Below are 22,239 nucleotides of genomic sequence, written 5' to 3'. Positions count from 1 at the left end.
CACTTAATTACATTATCTCTATATTATTATAGCTTTTATGTTATTATACAGATCACATCCCAAATGGCACCCTATTCCCTATGTAGTGCACTATTTTTAACCACCCCCTGTTCAAAAGTAGTGCACTATGTAGGGAATAGTGTGCCGTTTGTGACACATTTTGCCGTTTGTGACACATTTTGTGATGCTGTGGAAGCCTCTGTGAGATGCACGACTGTGTGATGTATTGTGTTGACCCTCATTGTGATCCCTGTGTCTCAGATATTAGGCTATGCAGACCATGTCTTCACTGGGCTCTTCACCATAGAGATCATTCTGAAGGTAACCGTTCCTTCCTTCTCAACGTCATCTCTACACCACACATAATGGACACGGTGTGCTCTGGAAAGGCTTGGTGAAGTGTTGGAAGTGTTTTAAGCCTTGGTAAAACATGACGTTTTGAGCAACAAACCCCGTGAGCAGACATTCACTTCATCGTCATCGATCGCAATCTTTTGTCTTACGGTGTCCTGTGCACGTGGTTTTGTCTTCCTGGTTCATGACCTTGTAGATGACAGCGTACGGGGCGTTCATCCATAAGGGTTCGTTCTGTCGGAACTACTTCAACATCCTGGATCTGGTGGTGGTCAGCGTGTCTCTCATCTCCTCTGGAATACAGTGAGTTGACCTTCACTACACCGTTACAACAGGGACGTTTCAATGGTTAAATACACACTTCTCATCGCAATTCATTTAGCGTTGCTCTTTTTACTGTAATGGTTACAAAACCCCAACATTAATGTCAAGAACATGTTCTATTGACAACAGAAATATTGTTTCTGTCTGTAGTTGACTTCTCTGTCTGAAGTTAACCTCTCTGTTTGTAGTTGATATATGGTTTAGTAGTTGACCTCTCTGTCTGTAGTTGACCTCTCTGTCTGTAGTTTATATATGGTTTAGTAGTTGACCTCTCTGTCTGTAGTTTATATATGGTTTAGTAGTTGACCTCTCTGTCTGTAGTTGATATATGGTTTAGTAGTTGACCTCTCTGTTTGTAGTTGATATATGATTTAGTAGTTGACCTCTCTGTCTGTAGTTAAGCTCTCTGTTTGTAGTTGATATATGGTTTAGTAGTTGACCTCTCTGTCTGTGGTTAACCTCTCTGTCTGTAGTTGATATATGGTTTAGTAGTTGACCTCTCTGTCTGTAGTTGACCTCTCTGTCTAGTTGATATATGGTTTAGTAGTTGATCTCTCTGTCTGTAGTTAACCTCTCTGTCTGTAGTTGATATATGGTTTAGTAGTTGACCTCTCTGTCTGTAGTTGATATATGGTTTAGTAGTTGACCTCTCTGTCTGTAGTTAACCTCTCTGTCTGTAGTTGATATATGGTTTAGTAGTTGACCTCTCTGTTTGTAGTTGATATATGGTTTAGTAGTTGACCTCTCTGTCTGTAGTTGATATATGGTTTAGTAGTTGACCTCTCTGTTTGTAGTTGATATATGGTTTAGTAATTGACCTCTCTGTCTGTAGTTGATATATGGTTTAGTAATTGATCTCTCTGTTTGTAGTTGATATATGGTTTAGTAGTTGACCTCTCTGTCTGTAGTTAACCTCTCTGTCTGTAGTTGATATATGGTTTAGTAATTGACCTCTCTGTTTGTAGTTGATATATGGTTTAGTAGTTGACCTCTCTCGATAACCTGGTCTTTGTATGTGTCTATTCAGGTCCAGTGCCATCAACGTGGTGAAGATCCTTCGTGTTCTCAGAGTGCTTCGGCCCCTGAGGGCTATCAACAGGGCCAAGGGCCTCAAAGTGAGTCGCACTGTTATCTCTTCTCTTCTCCTCTCCTCTCCTCTCCTCTCCTCTCCTCTCCTCTCCTCTCCTCTCCTAGCCTTTCCTCTCCTTTGTTCTCTTTCTTCTCCTCTCCTTTCCCATCTCCTCCTCTCCTTTCCCCTCTTCTCCCTTGTCTTTAACAGCAACAAGAAACTGATTCATCAGTGAACCCTAAAGCTTTTCCACCTTGACTTACCTGAAGTTTTCTCTTTCTTCCTGTGATCCACGTCCAGAGGTTCTAGCTTCAACCCAGTCCAGACCAAGTGAAAATAGTCCACCAACTGATTCTATGATAACCTCATGAGCCCTGTGTCTGTCTCTCTCTCTCTCTTTCTCTCACGCTCTCTCTCTCCCTCTCTCTCTCCCCTTCTCTCTCTCCCTCTCTCTCTCCCCTTCTCTCTCTCTCCCTCTCTCTCTCCCCTTCTCTCTCTCTCCGCAGCATGTGGTCCAGTGTGTGTTCGTGGCCATCCGAACCATCGGAAACATCGTGATCGTCACCTCTCTGCTGCAGTTCATGTTTGCCTGCATTGGAGTACAACTCTTCAAGGTAAAGAGAGGGACAGATGAGAGATAGAGCGGGACGAAGTGAAGAGAGAGGGCGAAGAGAGGGACAGAGGAGAGATAGAGTGGGACGAAGTGAAGAGAGAGGGCGAAGAGAGGGACGGAGGAGAGATAGAGCGGGACGAAGTGAAGAGAGAGGGCGAAGAGAGGGACGGAGGAGAGATAGAGCGGGACGAAGTGAAGAGAGAGGGCGAAGAGAGGGACGGAGGAGAGATAGAGCGGGACGAAGTGAAGAGAGAGGGCAAAGAGAGGGACGGAGGAGAGATAGAGCAGGACGAAGTGAAAAGAGAGGGCGAAGAGAGGGACAGAGGAGAGATAGAGCGGGACGAAGTGAAGAGAGAGGGCGAAGAGAGGGACGGAGGAGAGATAGAACGAGACGAAGTGAAGAGAGAGGACGAAGAGAGAGACGGAGGAGAGATAGAGCGGGACGAAGTGAAGAGAGAGGGCGAAGAGAGGGACGGAGGAGAGATAGAGCGGGACGAAGTGAAAAGAGAGGGCGAAGAGAGGGACGGAGGAGAGATAGAGCGGGACGAAGTGAAAAGAGAGGGCGAAGAGAGAGACAGAGGAGAGATAGAGCGGGACGAAGTGAAGAGAGAGGGCGAAGAGAGAGACGGAGGAGAGATAGAGCGGGACGAAGTGAAGAGAGAGGGCGAAGAGAGGGACGGAGGAGAGATAGAGCGGGACGAAGTAAAGAGAGAGGGCGAAGAGAGGGACGGAGGAGAGATAGAGCGGGACGAAGTGAAGAGAGAGGGCGAAGAGAGGGACGGAGGAGAGATAGAGTGGGACGAAGTGAAGAGAGAGGGCGAAGAGAGGGACGGAGGAGAGATAGAGCGGGACGAAGTGAAGAGAGAGGGCGAAGAGAGAGACGGAGGAGAGATAGAGCGGGACGAAGTAAAGAGAGAAGGCGAAGAGAGGGACGGAGGAGAGATAGAGCGGGACGAAGTGAAGAGAGAGGACGAAGAGAGAGACGGAGGAGAGATAGAGCAGGATGAAGTGAAGAGAGAGGGCGAAGAGAGAGACGGAGGAGAGATAGAGCAGGACGAAGTGAAGAGAGAGGGCGAAGAGAGGGACGGAGGAGAGATAGAGCGGGACGAACTGAAGAGAGAGGCCAAAGAGAGGGACGGAGGAGAGATAGAACGGGATGAAGTGAAGAGAGAGGGCGAAGAGAGGGACGGAGGAGAGATAGAGCGGGACGAAGTGAAAAGAGAGGGCGAAGAGAGGGACGGAGGAGAGATAGAGCAGGACGAAGTGAAGAGAGAGGGCGAAGAGAGAGACGGAGGAGAGATAGAGCAGGACGAAGTGAAGAGAGAGGGCGAAGAGAGAGACGGAGGAGAGATAGAACGGGACGAAGTGAAGAGAGAAGGCGAAGAAAGGGACAGAGGAGAGATAGAGCAGGACGAAGTGAAGCGAGAGGGCGAAGAGAGGGACTGAGGAGAGATAGAGCGGGACGAAGTGAAGAGAGGGACGGAGGAGAGATAGAGCAGGACGAAGTGAAGAGAGAGGGCGAAGAGAGGGACAGAGGAGAGATAGAGCGGGACGAAGTGAAGAGAGAGGGCGAAGAGAGGGAACTGAACGTAGCTGACGTAGTGGTGATGAGAATATAGTGGATATGTTTCACCAAGATGAACATGTCTGTTGTTCTCTTCTCAGGGGAAGTTTTTCTACTGCTCAGACACCTCCAAGTCTACAGAGCCTGAATGCAGGTGAGTTTATCACCTCATCTCCCATCTCCGTCTGACCTGGCTCATATCATATCTGGACAGTCACTTCAGGTGGATGTGGGCTCTATTTGGGCCGTAATAAGTTGTCTGGCTGGGTGAGGTGTGAGCTGTGGGTGTCTAGGTGTTACCTATGTTCTCCCTCCCAGGGGTTCATACATCATGTATAAGGACGGCGACGTGGGGAAGCCAGAGAGGTCCATGCGTGTCTGGGAGAACAGTGACTTCAACTTTGACGACGTGCTCCAGGGGATGATGGCTCTGTTCGCCGTCTCCACCTTTGAAGGATGGCCAGCGTGAGTCCAGCGTCACAGCAGCAGAGTGACCACACACACACACACACACACACACTCACTCACGCACACACACACACACACACACACACACACACACACACACACACACACACACACACACACACACACACAAATAATTGAAATGCTCATGCCCTTTGGGCATGCCCTAAGAAACCCTGACTGAGAGACACCATTCCAAAAATCTTAACATGGAACACACACACACACACACACACACACACACACACACACACACACACACACACACACACGTTAAAGTATGGGGCTTTAGTCTCTAGGTTTTGAACTGTGTACCCATCCTCTCCAGACTCCTGTACCGGGCCATAGACTCCCATTCAGAGGACCTGGGCCCTGTCTACAACTACAGAGTGGTCGTGTCCATCTTCTTCATCATCTACATCATCATCATCGCCTTCTTCATGATGAACATCTTCGTCGGTTTCGTCATTGTCACTTTCCAGGAGCAGGGAGAGCAGGAGTATAAGAACTGTGAGCTGGACAAGAACCAGGTGAGAGGTTAGGGGTCATCAGAACCAGGTGAGAGATTAGGGGTAATCAGAACCCAGGTGAGAGGTTAGGGGTCATCAGAACCTGTTGAGAGGTTATGGGTCATCAGAACCCAGGTGAGAGATTAGGGGTCATCAGAACCAGGTGAGAGGTTAGGGGTCATCAGAACCAGGTGAGAGATTAGGGGTAATCAGAACCCAGGTGAGAGGTTAGGGGTCATCAGAACCTGTTGAGAGGTTAGGGGTCATCAGAACCAGGTGAGAGGTTAGGGGTCATCAGAACCTGTTGAGAGGTTAGGGGTCATCAGAACCAGGTGAGAGGTTAGGGGTCTTCAGAACCAGGTGAGAGGTTAGGGGTAAATAGAACCCAGGTGAGAGGTTAGGGGTAATTAGAACCCAGGTGAGAGGTTAGGGGTCATCAGAACCCAGGTGAGAGGTTAGGGGTCATCAGAACCCAGGTGAGAGGTTAGGGGTCATCAGAACCTGTTGAGAGTTTAGGGGTCATCAGAACCTGTTGAGAGGTTAGGGGTCATCAGAACCAGGTGAGAGGTTAGGGGTCATCAGAACCTGTTGAGAGGTTAGGGGTCATCAGAACCAGGTGAGAGGTTAGGGGTCTTCAGAACCAGGTGAGAGGTTAGGGGTAAATAGAACCCAGGTGAGAGGTTAGGGGTAATTAGAACCCAGGTGAGAGGTTAGGGGTCATCAGAACCCAGGTGAGAGGTTAGGGGTCATCAGAACCCAGGTGAGAGATTAGGGGTCATCAGAACCTGTTGAAAGGTTAGGGGTCTTCAAGGTCACAGGTCAAACAGGCGAGAGAGGTCAAGAGGGGTCAACACGAGGTCACCATAGGGTCACTTAGGAGTGGGCCGGGGCCATACTGAAAGGAGGAGTGTCCTCAAGTTGTATCAGTGGTTAACTGGATGGTAAATGGTGTGTGTGTGTGTGTGTGTGTGTGTGTGTGTGTGTGTGTGTGTGTGTGTGTGTGTGTGTGTGTGTGTGTGTGTGTGTGTGTGTGCGCGTGTGTGTGTGTGTGTGTGTGTGTGTGTGTGTGTGTGTGTGTGTGTGTGTGTGTGTGTGTGTGTGTGTGTGGGGTACAGCGTCAGTGTGTGGAATATGCCCTGAAGGCCCGTCCCCTACGTCGGTACATCCCTAAGAACCAGTACCAGTACAAGGTGTGGTACGTGGTCAACTCCACCTACTTTGAGTACCTGATGTTTACCCTCATCCTGCTGAACACCATCTGTCTGGCCATGCAGGTAAGAGAGAGAGAGAGAGTGTGTGTGTGTGAGACATTGGCATCCGAGCATCACTTAAATCGTCCATCTTGGTCAGGGAAAACGTTGAATTATACCATCTTTATGCCCTCAGCCCAATACGGCAGCATCGTGTTAATCTCCTACCCTAAACACAGTCAACCGCCCTGGACACTAGAGGTGCATTATGGGGAGGGTAGTCTTTATCAGTTAAAAGACATGCTAGTACCTCAGGTATTGGTTCCTAGATGTTAGAAGGAGTTGTTGATTTTGAAAGGCTGTATCTGTATTTTGGAGCGTCAGTATTTCTGTTGTTGCTCGTTGCGTTCAAGGCTTCTCCTGTAGCCTGAGGTGGGTGTGTTTACCACGTGGTCACATAGAAATGCAGATGGGGGATTAAGTGTGTGTGTGTTGCAGCATCACGGCCAGACCCACTCCTTCAACGATGCTATGAACATCCTCAACATGCTGTTCACCGGCCTCTTCACTGTGGAGATGATCCTTAAACTCATCGCCTTCAAACCACGGGTACGTCTCTCCCTCTCTCCACCTCTCTGCATCTCTCTTTTCACCTCTCTCCGCCTCTCTCCATCTCTCTTTTCACCTCTCTCTCCACCTCTCTCTCCACCTCGCTCCACCTCTACCCACCTCTCTCTCCACCTCTCTCTCCACCTCTCTCTACCCCTCCACCTCTCTCTCCACCTCTCTCTCCACCTCTCTCCACCTCTACCCACCTCTCTCTCCACCTCTCTCTCCACCTCTCTCTACCTCTCCACCTCTCTCTCCCTCTCTCCACCTCTCTCTCCACCTCTCTCTCCACCTCTCTCTACCTCTCCACCTCTCTCTCCCTCTCTCCACGTCTCACAACCTCTCGTTTCACCTCTCTCCCTCTCTCTCCCTCTCTCCACCTCTCTCTCCACCTCTCTACCTCTCCACCTCTCTCTCCCTCTCTCCACGTCTCACCACCTCTCGTTTCACCTCTCTCCCTCTTTCTCCCTCTCTTCACCTCTCTCCAACTCTCTTTTCACCTCTCTCTCCCTCTCTTCACCTCTCTCCACCTCTCTTTTCACCTCTCTCTCCCTCTCTCATCTCTCTTCACCTCTCTCCACCTCTCTCCACCTCTCTCTCCACCTCTCTCCACCTCTACCCACCTCTCTCTCCACCTCTCTCTCCACCTCTCTCTACCCCTCCACCTCTCTCTCCCTCTCTCCACCTCTCTCTCCACCTCTCTCTCCACCTCTCTCTACCTCTCCACCTCTCTCTCCCTCTCTCCCTCTCTCCACCTCTCTCCACCTCTCTTTTCACCTCTCTCTCCCTCTCTCCACCTCTCTCCACCTCTCTCCACCTCTCTTCACCTCTCTCCACCTCTCTTTTCACCTCTCCCTCCCTCTCTCTTCCCCTCTCTCCTCTCCCTCCCTCTCTCCCTCCCTCTCTCACTTCCCCTCTCTCTTCACCTCTCTCGTCACCTCTCTCTCCATCTCTCTCCACCTCTCTTTTCATCTCTCTCTCCCTCTTTCTCCCTCTCTCCACCTCTCTTTTCACCTCTCTCCCTCTTTCTCCCTCTCTCCACCTCTCTCCACCTCTCTTTTCACCTCTCTCTCCCTCTTTCTCCCTCTCTTCACCTGTCTCATTCTCTCTCCATCTCTCTTCACCTCTCTCCACCTCTCTTTTCACCTCTCCCTCCCTCTCTCTCTCCCCCTCTCTCTTCCCCTTTCTCTCCTCTCCCTCCCTCTCTTCCTCCCTCTCTCACTTCCCCTCTCTCTTCACCTCTCTCGTCACCTCTCTCTCCACCTCTCTCCATCTCTCTTTTCATCTCTCTCCCTCTTTCTCCCTCTCTCCACCTCTCTTTTCACCTCTCTCCCTCTTTCTCCCTCTCTCCACCTCTCTCCACCTCTCTTTTCACCTCTCTCTCCCTCTTTCTCCCTCTCTTCACCTGTCTCATTCTCTCTCCATCTCTCTTCACCTCTCTCCACCTCTCTTTTCACCTCTCCCTCCCTCTCTCTCTCCCCCTCTCTCTTCCCCTCTCTCTCCTCTCCCTCCCTCTCTCCCTCCCTCTCTCACTTCCCCTCTCTCTTCACCTCTCTCTTCACCTCTCTCTCCTCTCTTTCCCACTCTCTCCCCTCTCAGACTGTCCCGACTCCCCTCTCAGGAGTCTGTCGCTCCAGAACACTTCTCTCTGTCCCAGAGAGGATTCTTATCATTACCAAATGAGTCTTAGCCTATCAGTGGAAATCAGTATTACCTGTCATTTGGATATGAATGTAATCAAGTTAACCTGTCTAGGATGAGGGTGCCGCTAGCGGCACTCCCCCCCCCCCCCCCCCCCCCCCCACTGAAAAACCAGTGCCGCGAAATTAAAAAAAAAATTTTTTTTTAAATATTTAACTTTCACACATTAAAGTCCAATACAGCTAATGAAAGACACAGATCTTGTGAATCCAGCCAACATGTCCGATTTTTAAAATGTTTTACAGGGAAGACACAATATGTAAAGATGTACATCTATTACCTAAAAACACATTAGCATAATCCACCATCTTTTATTTGTCCACCAACACCAGTAGCTATCACCAATTCGGCTAAACTAAGATATTTATAGCCCCTAACCAAGAAAAAAACTCATCAGATGACAGTCTGATAACATATTTATGGTATGGGATAGGTTTTGTTAGAAAAAAGTGCATATTTCAGGTAGATGGCATAGGTTACAATTGCACCCACCGTCACAAATGGACTAGAAAAACTACATTGAGCAACGTGTTTACCTACTTACTAATCATCAAACGTTTCGTAAAAATACACAGCATACACTATTCGAAAGACACAGATCCTGTGAATACAGACAATATTTCAGATTTTCTAAGTGTCTTACAGCGAAAACACAATAAATCGTTATATTAGCATAGCACATAGCACATAGCAGCCCAGCATTGATTCTAGCCAAAGTGAGCGATAAAAGTCAACATCGCCAAAATATATTAATTTTTTCACTAACCTTCTCAGAATTCTTCAGATGACACTCCTGTAACATCATATTACACAATCCATATAGAGTTTGATCGAAAATGTTTATATTTAGCCACCAAAATCATGGTTAGACAATGTGAAATGTAGCCCAGCTGGTGAGAAAATGTCCGTGCGCCACTTAGACAGTGATCTACTCTTATACATAAATACTCATAAACGTGACTAAAAAATATAGGGTGGACAGGGATTGATAGACAATTTAATTCTTAATACAATCGCGGAATTAAATTTTTTAAATTATCCTTACTTTTCAATACAGTTTGCGCCAAGCGAAGCTACGTCAAAAAACATGGCGTCCTAAGCCACTAACATTTTTCGACAGAAACACGATTTATCATAATAAAAATGTCCTACTTTGAGCTGTTCTTCCATCAGTATCTTGGGCAAAGGATCCTTTCTTGGGTCCAATCGTCTTTTGGTGGAAAGCTGTCCTCTTGCCATGTGGAAATGCCAACTGCGTTCGGGATGAACTGGAAGCGTGCCCAGCAATTCACAGCGTTTCAGAAATAAATGTCCCAAAATCGCACTAAACGGATATAAATTGCTATAAAACGCTTTAAATTAACTACCTTATGATGTTTTTAACTCCCATAACGAGTAGAAACATGACCCGAGTAATATTACTCCCTCCACTAATGCTTGGAACAGGTGCGGGTCGGTGTCCTCTAGGCGCATGACGCAGCTCCAAAAGAGTGACTAGCCTCAGGGTTTTTTAATTTGTAGTGCCTGTGAACGCGCAATCGACCCCATTCAAATCGTCATCACGTAAAGGCATCCAGGGGAAGAAGTAAGCAGTGTCCGTATACTCATAGCAATAACAGTGCCCTTTTAACTGACTCCAGATCAGGGGCCAAAATTTCTGAAATCTGACTCCATGTCAGGGAAATTGCTGTAGAATGGGCTCTGTTCCACTTAGAGACAAAATTTCAACTCCTATAGAAACTATAGACTGTTTTCTATCCAATAATAATAATAATATGCATATTGTACGATCAAGGATTTTGTGGGAAGCCGTTTCAAAAATTACACGATTAGCATAAATAGTCACAACAGCGCCCCCATCCTCAACAGGTTAATCAAGTCTGTCATAATTATATGTTATCAGTTGGCCTATAAACGATGCCTTTTATGATCTGATTTCCACTTTAATTAAAAAGAATCCAAAAGATTAGAAGAGAAAAGATACATGAATGATTTGGTTCGGTGTCTGGTGTTGTGTAGGTTTGTATATCTTGTTTTACATGTTGCTTGGTAACCTGGTGAGTTTATTAGTCCAATCAAAATGCCACCTACTGCGTCAGCCGGCCGCTTACGTTGTTGAAACAACAACAGATGGGTTCTTCTGTAGAACAGATACAGTGTCTGCATCCCAAACAGCATCCTATTCCCTATATAGTGCACTACTGTTGACCAGAGCCCTATCCCCTATATAGTGCACTACTTTAGACCAGAGCCCTATTCCCTATTCCCTATATAGTGCACTACTGTTGACCAGAGCCCTATTCCCTATATAGTTCACCACTTTTGACCAGAGCCCTATGAGCCCTGGTGAAAAGTAGTGCACTTTAAAGGGGATAGCATGCCATTTGGGAAGCTGACAGAGTAAATCCATGGATGGAGAGAACAAACCGCCCTCTCATCAGGTTACTAAGCAACGCCTTGATGTTTATTATAGAATGCCGAGCTGCTGTGACGCTGCGGGGATATCTCTGCTGCTGCTTACTGTGGTGCTGATCTCTATGTGTCTATGAGGAGATCGTTTTAGTCCTGCTTTCTATGATAAACTGGGATAAACCATTGATGCAAAGCACTCTTGGTCATAAAGGAGACTAAATATTGTTTAATTGTCAGTCAACAAACCTAGTGTCTCATATAATTTAATGTCACACTGTGAAGGTTTTGTGTTCTTATCTTGGCAGGGTAGAAGGACATCAAGATAGGTTGTTTAAGTGACACGTCTCTCTAACATGCTGACCAGACCGGACACGTCTCTCTAACATGCTGACCAGACCGGACACGTCTCTCTAACATGCTGACCAGACCAGACACGTCTCTCTAACATGCTGACCAGACCAGACACGTCTCTCTAACATGCTGACCAGACCAGACACGTCTCTCTAACATGCTGACCAGACCAGACACGTCTCTCTAACATGCTGACCAGACCAGACACGTCTCTCTAACATGCTGACCAGACCGGACACGTCTCTCTAACATGCTGACCAGACCAGACACGTCTCTCTAACATGCTGACCAGACCAGACACGTCTCTCTAACATGCTGACCAGACCAGACACGTCTCTCTAACATGCTGACCAGACCAGACACGTCTCTCTAACATGCTGACCAGACCAGACACGTCTCTCTAACATGCTGACCAGACCAGACACGTCGCTCTAACATGCTGACCAGACCGGACTCGTCTCTCTAACATGCTGACCAGACCAGACACGTCTCTCTAACATGCTGACCAGACCAGACACGTCTCTCTAACATGCTGACCAGACCAGACACGTCTCTCTAACATGCTGACCAGACCAGACACGTCTCTCTAACATGCTGACCAGACCAGACACGTCTCTCTAACATGCTGACCAGACCAGACACGTCTCTCTAACATGCTGACCAGACCAGACACGTCTCTCTAACATGTTGACCAGATCAGACACGTCTCTCTAACATGCTGACCAGACCAGACACGTCTCTCTAACATGCTGACCAGACCAGACACGTCTCTCTAACATGCTGACCAGACCGGACACGTCTCTCTAACATGCTGACCAGACCAGACACGTCTCTCTAACATGCTGACCAGACCGGACACGTCTCTCTAACATGTTGACCAGACCAGACACGTCTCTCTAACATGCTGACCAGACCAGACACGTCTCTCTAACATGCTGACCAGACCAGACACGTCTCTCTAACATGCTGACCAGACCAGACTCGTCTCTCTAACATGCTGACCAGACCAGACACGTCTCTCTAACATGCTGACCAGACACGTCGCTCTAACATGCTGACCAGACACGTCTCTCTAACATGTTGACCAGACCAGACACGTCTCTCTAAAAAGTTGACCAGACCAGACACGTCTCTCTAAAAAGTTGACCAGACCAGACACGTCTCTCTAACATGCTGACCAGACACGTCTCTCTAACATGCTGACCAGACCAGACACGTCTCTCTAACATGCTGACCAGACCAGACACGTCTCTCTAACATGCTGACCAGACCAGACACGTCTCTCTAACATGTTGACCAGACCAGACACGTCTCTCTAAAAAGTTGACCAGACCAGACACGTCTCTCTAAAAAGTTGACCAGACCAGACACGTCTCTCTAACATGCTGACCGGACACGTCTCTCTAACATGCTGACCAGACCAGACACGTCTCTCTAACATGCTGACCAGACCAGACACGTCTCTCTAACATGCTGACCAGACCAGACACGTCTCTCTAACATGCTGACCAGACCAGACACGTCTCTCTAACATGCTGACCAGACCAGACACGTCTCTCTAACATGCTGACCAGACCAGACACGTCTCTCTAACATGCTGACCAGACCAGACACGTCTCTCTAACATGCTGACCAGACCAGACACGTCTCTCTAACATGCTGACCAGACCAGACACGTCTCTCTAACATGCTGACCAGACCAGACACATCTCTCTAACATGCTGAACAGACCAGACAAGTCTCTCTAACATGCTGACCAGACCAGACACGTCTCTCTAACATGCTGACCAGACCAGACGCGTCTCTCTAACATGCTGACCAGACCAGACACGTCTCTCTAACATGCTGACCAGACCAGACACGTCTCTCTAACATGCTGACCAGACCAGACACGTCTCTCTAACATGCTGACCAGACCAGACACGTCGCTCTAACATGCTGACCAGACCAGACACGTCTCTCTAACATGCTGACCAGACCAGACACGTCTCTCTAACATGCTGACCAGACCAGACACGTCTCTCTAACATGCTGACCAGACCAGACACGTCTCTCTAACATGCTGACCAGACCGGACTCGTCTCTCTAACATGCTGACCAGACCAGACACGTCTCTCTAACATGCTGACCAGACAGGACACGTCTCTCTAACATGCTGACCAGACAGGACACGTCGCTCTAACATGTGACCAGACCGGACACGTTGCTCTAACATGCTGACCAGACCGGACACGTCTCTCTAACATGCTGACCAGACACGTCTCTCTAACATGCTGACCAGACCAGACTCGTCTCTCTAACATGCTGACCAGACCAGACTCGTCTCTCTAACATGCTGACCAGACCAGACACGTCTCTCTAACATGCTGACCAGACACGTCGCTCTAACATGCTGACCAGACACGTCTCTCTAACATGCTGACCAGACCAGACACGTCTCTCTAACATGTTGACCAGACCAGACACGTCTCTCTAAAAAGTTGACCAGACACGTCTCTCTAAAAAGTTGACCAGACCAGACACGTCTCTCTAACATGCTGACCAGACACGTCTCTCTAACATGCTGACCAGACCAGACACGTCTCTCTAACATGTTGACCAGACCAGACACGTCTCTCTAAAAAGTTGACCAGACCAGACACGTCTCTCTAAAAAGTTGACCAGACCAGACACGTCTCTCTAACATGCTGACCGGACACGTCTCTCTAACATGCTGACCAGATCAGACACGTCGCTCTAACATGCTGACCAGACCGGACACGTCTCTCTAACATGCTGACCAGACCAGACAAGTCTCTCTAACATGCTGACCAGACCAGACACGTCTCTCTAACATGCTGACCAGACCAGACACATCTCTCTAACATGCTGACCAGACCAGACAAGTCTCTCTAACATGCTGACCAGACCAGACACATCTCTCTAACATGCTGACCAGACCAGACAAGTCTCTCTAACATGCTGACCAGACCAGACACGTCTCTCTAACATGCTGACCAGACCAGACAAGTCTCTCTAACATGCTGACCAGACCAGACACGTCTCTCTAACATGCTGACCAGACCAGACGCGTCTCTCTAACATGCTGACCAGACCGGACACGTCTCTCTAACATGCTGACCAGACCGGACACGTCTCTCTAACATTCTGACCAGACACGTCTCTCTAACATGCTGACCAGACCAGACACGTCTCTCTAACATGCTGACCAGACCAGACACGTCTCTCTAACATGCTGACCAGACCAGACACGTTGCTCTAACATGCTGACCAGACCAGACACGTTGCTCTAACATGCTGACCAGACCAGACACGTCTCTCTAACATGCTGACCAGACCAGACACGTCTCTCTAACATGCTGACCAGACCAGACACGTCTCTCTAACATGCTGACCAGACCAGACACGTCTCTCTAACATGCTGACCAGACCAGACACGTCTCTCTAACATGTTGACCAGACCGGACACGTCTCTCTAACATGCTGACCAGACCAGACACGTCTCTCTAACATGCTGACCAGACCAGACACGTCTCTCTAACATGCTGACCAGACCAGACACGTCTCTCTAACATGCTGACCAGACCAGACACGTCGCTCTAACATGCTGACCAGACCGGACACGTTGCTCTAACATGCTGACCAGACCAGACACGTCTCTCTAACATGCTGACCAGACCAGACACGTCTCTCTAACATGCTGACCAGACCAGACACGTCTCTCTAACATGCTGACAAGACCAGACACAACTCTCTAACAAGCTGACCAGACCAGACACGTCTCTCTAACATGCTGACCAGACCAGACACGTCTCTCTAACATGCTGACCAGACCAGACACGTCTCTCTAACATGCTGACCAGACCAGACACGTCTCTCTAACATGCTGACCAGACCAGACACGTCTCTCTAACATGCTGACCAGACCGGACACGTCTCTCTAACATGCTGACCAGACCGGACACGTCTCTCTAACATGCTGACCAGACCAGACACGTCTCTCTAACATGCTGACCAGACCAGACACGTCTCTCTAACATGCTGACCAGACCAGACACGTCTCTCTAACATGCTGACCAGACCAGACACGTTGCTCTAACATGCTGACCAGACCAGACACGTCTCTCTAACATGCTGACCAGACCAGACACGTCTCTCTAACATGCTGACCAGACCAGACACGTCTCTCTAACATGCTGACCAGACCAGACACGTCTCTCTAACATGCTGACCAGACCAGACACGTCTCTCTAACATGCTGACCAGACCAGACACGTCTCTCTAACATGCTGACCAGACACGTCTCTCTAACATGCTGACCAGACAGGACACGTCGCTCTAACATGCTGACCAGACCAGACACGTCTCTCTAACATGCTGACCAGACCAGACACGTCTCTCTAACATCCTGACCAGACCAGACACGTCTCTCTAACATGCTGACCAGACAGGACACGTTGCTCTAACATGCTGACCAGACAGGACACGTCGCTCTAACATGCTGACCAGACCGGACACGTCTCTCTAACATGCTGACCAGACCAGACACGTCTCTCTAACATGCTGACCAGACCAGACACGTCTCTCTAACATCCTGACCAGACCGGACACGTTGCTCTAACATGCTGACCAGACCAGACACGTTGCTCTAACATGCTGACCAGACCGGACACGTCTCTCTAACATGCTGACCAGACCAGACACGTCTCTCTAACATGCTGACCAGACACGTCGCTCTAACATGCTGACCAGACCAGACACGTCTCTCTAACATGCTGACCAGACCAGACACGTCGCTCTAACATGCTGACCAGACCAGACACGTCTCTCTAACATGCTGACCAGACCAGACACGTCTCTCTAACACGCTGACCAGACCAGACACGTCTCTCTAACATGCTGACCAGACCGGACACGTCTCTCTAACATGCTGACCAGACCAGACACGTCTCTCTAACATGCTGACAAGACCAGACACGTCTCTCTAACATGCTGACCAGACCGGACACGTCTCTCTAACATGCTGACCAGACCAGACACGTTGCTCTAACATGCTGACCAGACCAGACACGTCTCTCTAACATGCTGACCAGTCAGGACACGTCTCTCTAACATGCTGACCAGACCAGACACGTCTCTCTAACATGCTGACCAGACCAGACACGTCTCTCTAACATGCTGACCAGACCAGACACGTCTCTCTAACATGCTGACCAGACACGTCTCTCTAACATGCTGACCAGACAGGACACGTCGCTCTAACATGCTGACCAGACCAGACACGTCTCTCTAACATGCTGACCAGACCAGACACGTCTCTCTAACATCCTGACCAGACCAGACACGTCTCTCTAACATGCTGACCAGACAGGACACGTTGCTCTAACATGCTGACCAGACAGGACACGTCGCTCTAACATGCTGACCAGACCGGACACGTCTCTCTAACATGCTGACCAGACCAGACACGTCTCTCTAACATGCTGACCAGACCAGACACGTCTCTCTAACATCCTGACCAGACCGGACACGTTGCTCTAACATGCTGACCAGACCAGACACGTTGCTCTAACATGCTGACCAGACCGGACACGTCTCTCTAACATGCTGACCAGACCAGACACGTCTCTCTAACATGCTGACCAGACACGTCGCTCTAACATGCTGACCAGACCAGACACGTCTCTCTAACATGCTGACCAGACCAGACACGTCGCTCTAACATGCTGACCAGACCAGACACGTCTCTCTAACATGCTGACCAGACCAGACACGTCTCTCTAACACGCTGACCAGACCAGACACGTCTCTCTAACATGCTGACCAGACCGGACACGTCTCTCTAACATGCTGACCAGACCAGACACGTCTCTCTAACATGCTGACCAGACCAGACACGTCTCTCTAACATGCTGACCAGACCGGACACGTCTCTCTAACATGCTGACCAGACCAGACACGTTGCTCTAACATGCTGACCAGACCAGACACGTCTCTCTAACATGCTGACCAGACAGGACACGTCTCTCTAACATGCTGACCAGACCAGACACGTCTCTCTAACATGCTGACCAGACCAGACACGTCTCTCTAACATGCTGACCAGACAGGACACGTCTCTCTAACATGCTGACCAGACCAGACACGTCTCTCTAACATGCTGACCAGACCAGACACGTCTCTCTAACATGCTGACCAGACCAGACACGTCTCTCTAACATGCTGACCAGACCAGACACGTCTCTCTAACATGCTGACCAGACCAGACACGTCTCTCTAACATGCTGACCAGACCGGACACGTCGCTCTAACATGCTGACCAGACCGGACACGTCGCTCTAACATGCTGACCAGACCGGACACATCTCTCTAACATGCTGACCAGACACGTCTCTCTAACATGCTGACCAGACCAGACACGTCTCTCTAACATGCTGACCAGACACGTCTCTCTAACATGCTGACCAGACCAGACACGTCTCTCTAACATGCTGACCAGACACGTCTCTCTAACATGCTGACCAGACCAGACACGTCTCTCTAACATGCTGACCAGACCAGACACGTCTCTCTAACATGCTGACCTGACCAGACACGTCTCTCTAACATGCTGACCAGACCAGACACGTCTCTCTAACATGCTGACCAGACCAGACACGTCTCTCTAACATGCTGACCAGACCAGACACGTCTCTCTAACATGCTGACCAGACCAGACACGTCTCTCTAACATGCTGACCAGACCAGACACGTCTCTCTAACATGCTGACCAGACCAGACACGTCTCTCTAACATGCTGACCAGACACGTCTCTCTAACATGCTGACCAGACACGTCGCTCTAACATGCTGACCAGACCAGACACGTCTCTCTAACATGCTGACCAGACACGTCTCTCTAACATGCTGACCAGACCAGACACGTCTCTCTAACATGCTGACCAGACCAGACACGTCTCTCTAACATGCTGACCAGACCAGACACGTCGCTCTAACATGCTGACCAGACCAGACACGTCTCTCTAACATGCTGACCAGACCAGACACGTCTCTCTAACATGCTGACCAGACCAGACACGTCTCTCTAACATGCTGACCAGACCAGACACGTCTCTCTAACATGCTGACCAGACCGGACACGTCGCTCTAACATGCTGACCAGACCGGACACGTCTCTCTAACATGCTGACCAGACCAGACACGTCTCTCTAACATGCTGACCAGACCAGACACGTCTCTCTAACATGCTGACCAGACCGGACACGTCTCTCTAACATGCTGACCAGACCAGACACGTCTCTCTAACATGCTGACCAGACCAGACACGTCTCTCTAACATGCTGACCAGACCGGACACGTCTCTCTAACATGCTGACCAGACCAGACACGTTGCTCTAACATGCTGACCAGACCAGACACATCTCTCTAACATGCTGACCAGACAGGACACGTCTCTCTAACATGCTGACCAGACCAGACACGTCTCTCTAACATGCTGACCAGACCAGACACGTCTCTCTAACATGCTGACCAGACAGGACACGTCTCTCTAACATGCTGACCAGACCAGACACGTCTCTCTAACATGCTGACCAGACCAGACACGTCTCTCTAACATGCTGACCAGACCAGACACGTCTCTCTAACATGCTGACCAGACCAGACACGTCTCTCTAACATGCTGACCAGACACGTCTCTCTAACATGCTGACCAGACCAGACACGTCTCTCTAACATGCTGACCAGACACGTCTCTCTAACATGCTGACCAGACCAGACACGTCTCTCTAACATGCTGACCAGACCAGACACGTCTCTCTAACATGCTGACCAGACCAGACACGTCTCTCTAACATGCTGACCAGACCAGACACGTCTCTCTAACATGCTGACCAGACCAGACACGTCTCTCTAACATGCTGACCAGACCAGACACGTCTCTCTAACATGCTGACCAGACCAGACACGTCTCTCTAACATGCTGACCAGACCAGACACGTCTCTCTAACATGCTGACCAGACCAGACACGTCTCTCTAACATGCTGACCAGACACGTCTCTCTAACATGCTGACCAGACACGTCGCTCTAACATGCTGACCAGACCAGACACGTCTCTCTAACATGCTGACCAGACACGTCTCTCTAACATGCTGACCAGACACGTCTCTCTAACATGCTGACCAGACACGTCTCTCTAACATGCTGACCAGACACGTCTCTCTAACATGCTGACCAGACCGGACACGTCTCTCTAACATGCTGACCAGACCAGACACGTTGCTCTAACATGCTGACCAGACCAGACACATCTCTCTAACATGCTGACCAGACAGGACACGTCTCTCTAACATGCTGACCAGACCAGACACGTCTCTCTAACATGCTGACCAGACCAGACACGTCTCTCTAACATGCTGACCAGACAGGACACGTCTCTCTAACATGCTGACCAGACCAGACACGTCTCTCTAACATGCTGACCAGACCAGACACGTCTCTCTAACATGCTGACCAGACCAGACACGTCTCTCTAACATGCTGACCAGACCAGACTCGTCTCTCTAACATGCTGACCAGACCAGACACGTCTCTCTAACATGCTGACCAGACCAGACACGTCTCTCTAACATGCTGACCAGACCAGACACGTCTCTCTAACATGCTGACCAGACCGGACACGTCGCTCTAACATGCTGACCAGACCGGACACGTCGCTCTAACATGCTGACCAGACCGGACACATCTCTCTAACATGCTGACCAGACACGTCTCTCTAACATGCTGACCAGACCAGACACGTCTCTCTAACATGCTGACCAGACACGTCTCTCTAACATGCTGACCAGACCAGACACGTCTCTCTAACATGCTGACCAGACACGTCTCTCTAACATGCTGACCAGACCAGACACGTCTCTCTAACATGCTGACCAGACCAGACACGTCTCTCTAACATCCTGACCAGACCAGACACGTCTCTCTAACATGCTGACCAGACAGGACACGTTGCTCTAACATGCTGACCAGACAGGACACGTCGCTCTAACATGCTGACCAGACCGGACACGTCTCTCTATAATGCTGACCAGACCAGACACGTCTCTCTAACATGCTGACCAGACCAGACACGTCTCTCTAACATCCTGACCAGACCGGACACGTTGCTCTAACATGCTGACCAGACCAGACACGTTGCTCTAACATGCTGACCAGACCGGACACGTCTCTCTAACATGCTGACCAGACCAGACACGTCTCTCTAACATGCTGACCAGACACGTCGCTCTAACATGCTGACCAGACCAGACACGTCTCTCTAACATGCTGACCAGACCAGACACGTCGCTCTAACATGCTGACCAGACCAGACACGTCTCTCTAACATGCTGACCAGACCAGACACGTCTCTCTAACACGCTGACCAGACCAGACACGTCTCTCTAACATGCTGACCAGACCGGACACGTCTCTCTAACATGCTGACCAGACCAGACACGTCTCTCTAACATGCTGACAAGACCAGACACGTCTCTCTAACATGCTGACCAGACCGGACACGTCTCTCTAACATGCTGACCAGACCAGACACGTTGCTCTAACATGCTGACCAGACCAGACACGTCTCTCTAACATGCTGACCAGACAGGACACGTCTCTCTAACATGCTGACCAGACCAGACACGTCTCTCTAACATGCTGACCAGACCAGACACGTCTCTCTAACATGCTGACCAGACCAGACACGTCTCTCTAACATGCTGACCAGACACGTCTCTCTAACATGCTGACCAGACAGGACACGTCGCTCTAACATGCTGACCAGACCAGACACGTCTCTCTAACATGCTGACCAGACCAGACACGTCTCTCTAACATCCTGACCAGACCAGACACGTCTCTCTAACATGCTGACCAGACAGGACACGTTGCTCTAACATGCTGACCAGACAGGACACGTCGCTCTAACATGCTGACCAGACCGGACACGTCTCTCTAACATGCTGACCAGACCAGACACGTCTCTCTAACATGCTGACCAGACCAGACACGTCTCTCTAACATCCTGACCAGACCGGACACGTTGCTCTAACATGCTGACCAGACCAGACACGTTGCTCTAACATGCTGACCAGACCGGACACGTCTCTCTAACATGCTGACCAGACCAGACACGTCTCTCTAACATGCTGACCAGACACGTCGCTCTAACATGCTGACCAGACCAGACACGTCTCTCTAACATGCTGACCAGACCAGACACGTCGCTCTAACATGCTGACCAGACCAGACACGTCTCTCTAACATGCTGACCAGACCAGACACGTCTCTCTAACACGCTGACCAGACCAGACACGTCTCTCTAACATGCTGACCAGACCGGACACGTCTCTCTAACATGCTGACCAGACCAGACACGTCTCTCTAACATGCTGACCAGACCAGACACGTCTCTCTAACATGCTGACCAGACCGGACACGTCTCTCTAACATGCTGACCAGACCAGACACGTTGCTCTAACATGCTGACCAGACCAGACACGTCTCTCTAACATGCTGACCAGACAGGACACGTCTCTCTAACATGCTGACCAGACCAGACACGTCTCTCTAACATGCTGACCAGACCAGACACGTCTCTCTAACATGCTGACCAGACAGGACACGTCTCTCTAACATGCTGACCAGACCAGACACGTCTCTCTAACATGCTGACCAGACCAGACACGTCTCTCTAACATGCTGACCAGACCAGACACGTCTCTCTAACATGCTGACCAGACCAGACACGTCTCTCTAACATGCTGACCAGACACGTCTCTCTAACATGCTGACCAGACCAGACACGTCTCTCTAACATGCTGACCAGACACGTCTCTCTAACATGCTGACCAGACCAGACACGTCTCTCTAACATGCTGACCAGACACGTCTCTCTAACATGCTGACCAGACCAGACACGTCTCTCTAACATGCTGACCAGACCAGACACGTCTCTCTAACATGCTGACCAGACCAGACACGTCTCTCTAACATGCTGACCAGACCAGACACGTCTCTCTAACATGCTGACCAGACC

The 22,239-nt window shown here is 49.7% G+C and overlaps 1 protein-coding gene across 4 annotated transcripts in view; it reads left to right on the top strand.

The window, feature by feature from the left end:
- Positions 1 to 22,239, top strand: part of cacna1c (calcium channel, voltage-dependent, L type, alpha 1C subunit) — a 546,860-nt gene that overhangs the window by 470,524 nt on the left and 54,097 nt on the right. For all 4 annotated transcript variants that reach the window (XM_055905081.1, XM_055905080.1, XM_055905079.1 and 1 more), the window contains 9 exons: positions 262 to 321; positions 551 to 657; positions 1,706 to 1,793; positions 2,254 to 2,361; positions 4,026 to 4,078; positions 4,243 to 4,389; positions 4,718 to 4,919; positions 6,014 to 6,172; positions 6,587 to 6,697. In XM_055905081.1, the coding sequence (XP_055761056.1) occupies positions 262 to 321; positions 551 to 657; positions 1,706 to 1,793; positions 2,254 to 2,361; positions 4,026 to 4,078; positions 4,243 to 4,389; positions 4,718 to 4,919; positions 6,014 to 6,172; positions 6,587 to 6,697 (1,035 nt within the window). The remainder of the gene's footprint in view (positions 1 to 261; positions 322 to 550; positions 658 to 1,705; positions 1,794 to 2,253; positions 2,362 to 4,025; positions 4,079 to 4,242; positions 4,390 to 4,717; positions 4,920 to 6,013; positions 6,173 to 6,586; positions 6,698 to 22,239) is intronic.

The sequence above is a fragment of the Salvelinus fontinalis genome, chromosome 39 (genome assembly GCF_029448725.1).
Source record: "Salvelinus fontinalis isolate EN_2023a chromosome 39, ASM2944872v1, whole genome shotgun sequence".
Lineage (NCBI taxonomy): Eukaryota > Metazoa > Chordata > Actinopteri > Salmoniformes > Salmonidae > Salvelinus > Salvelinus fontinalis.
Note: the sequence above shows the minus strand (reverse complement) of the source record. Positions and strands in the feature narration are given on the sequence as shown.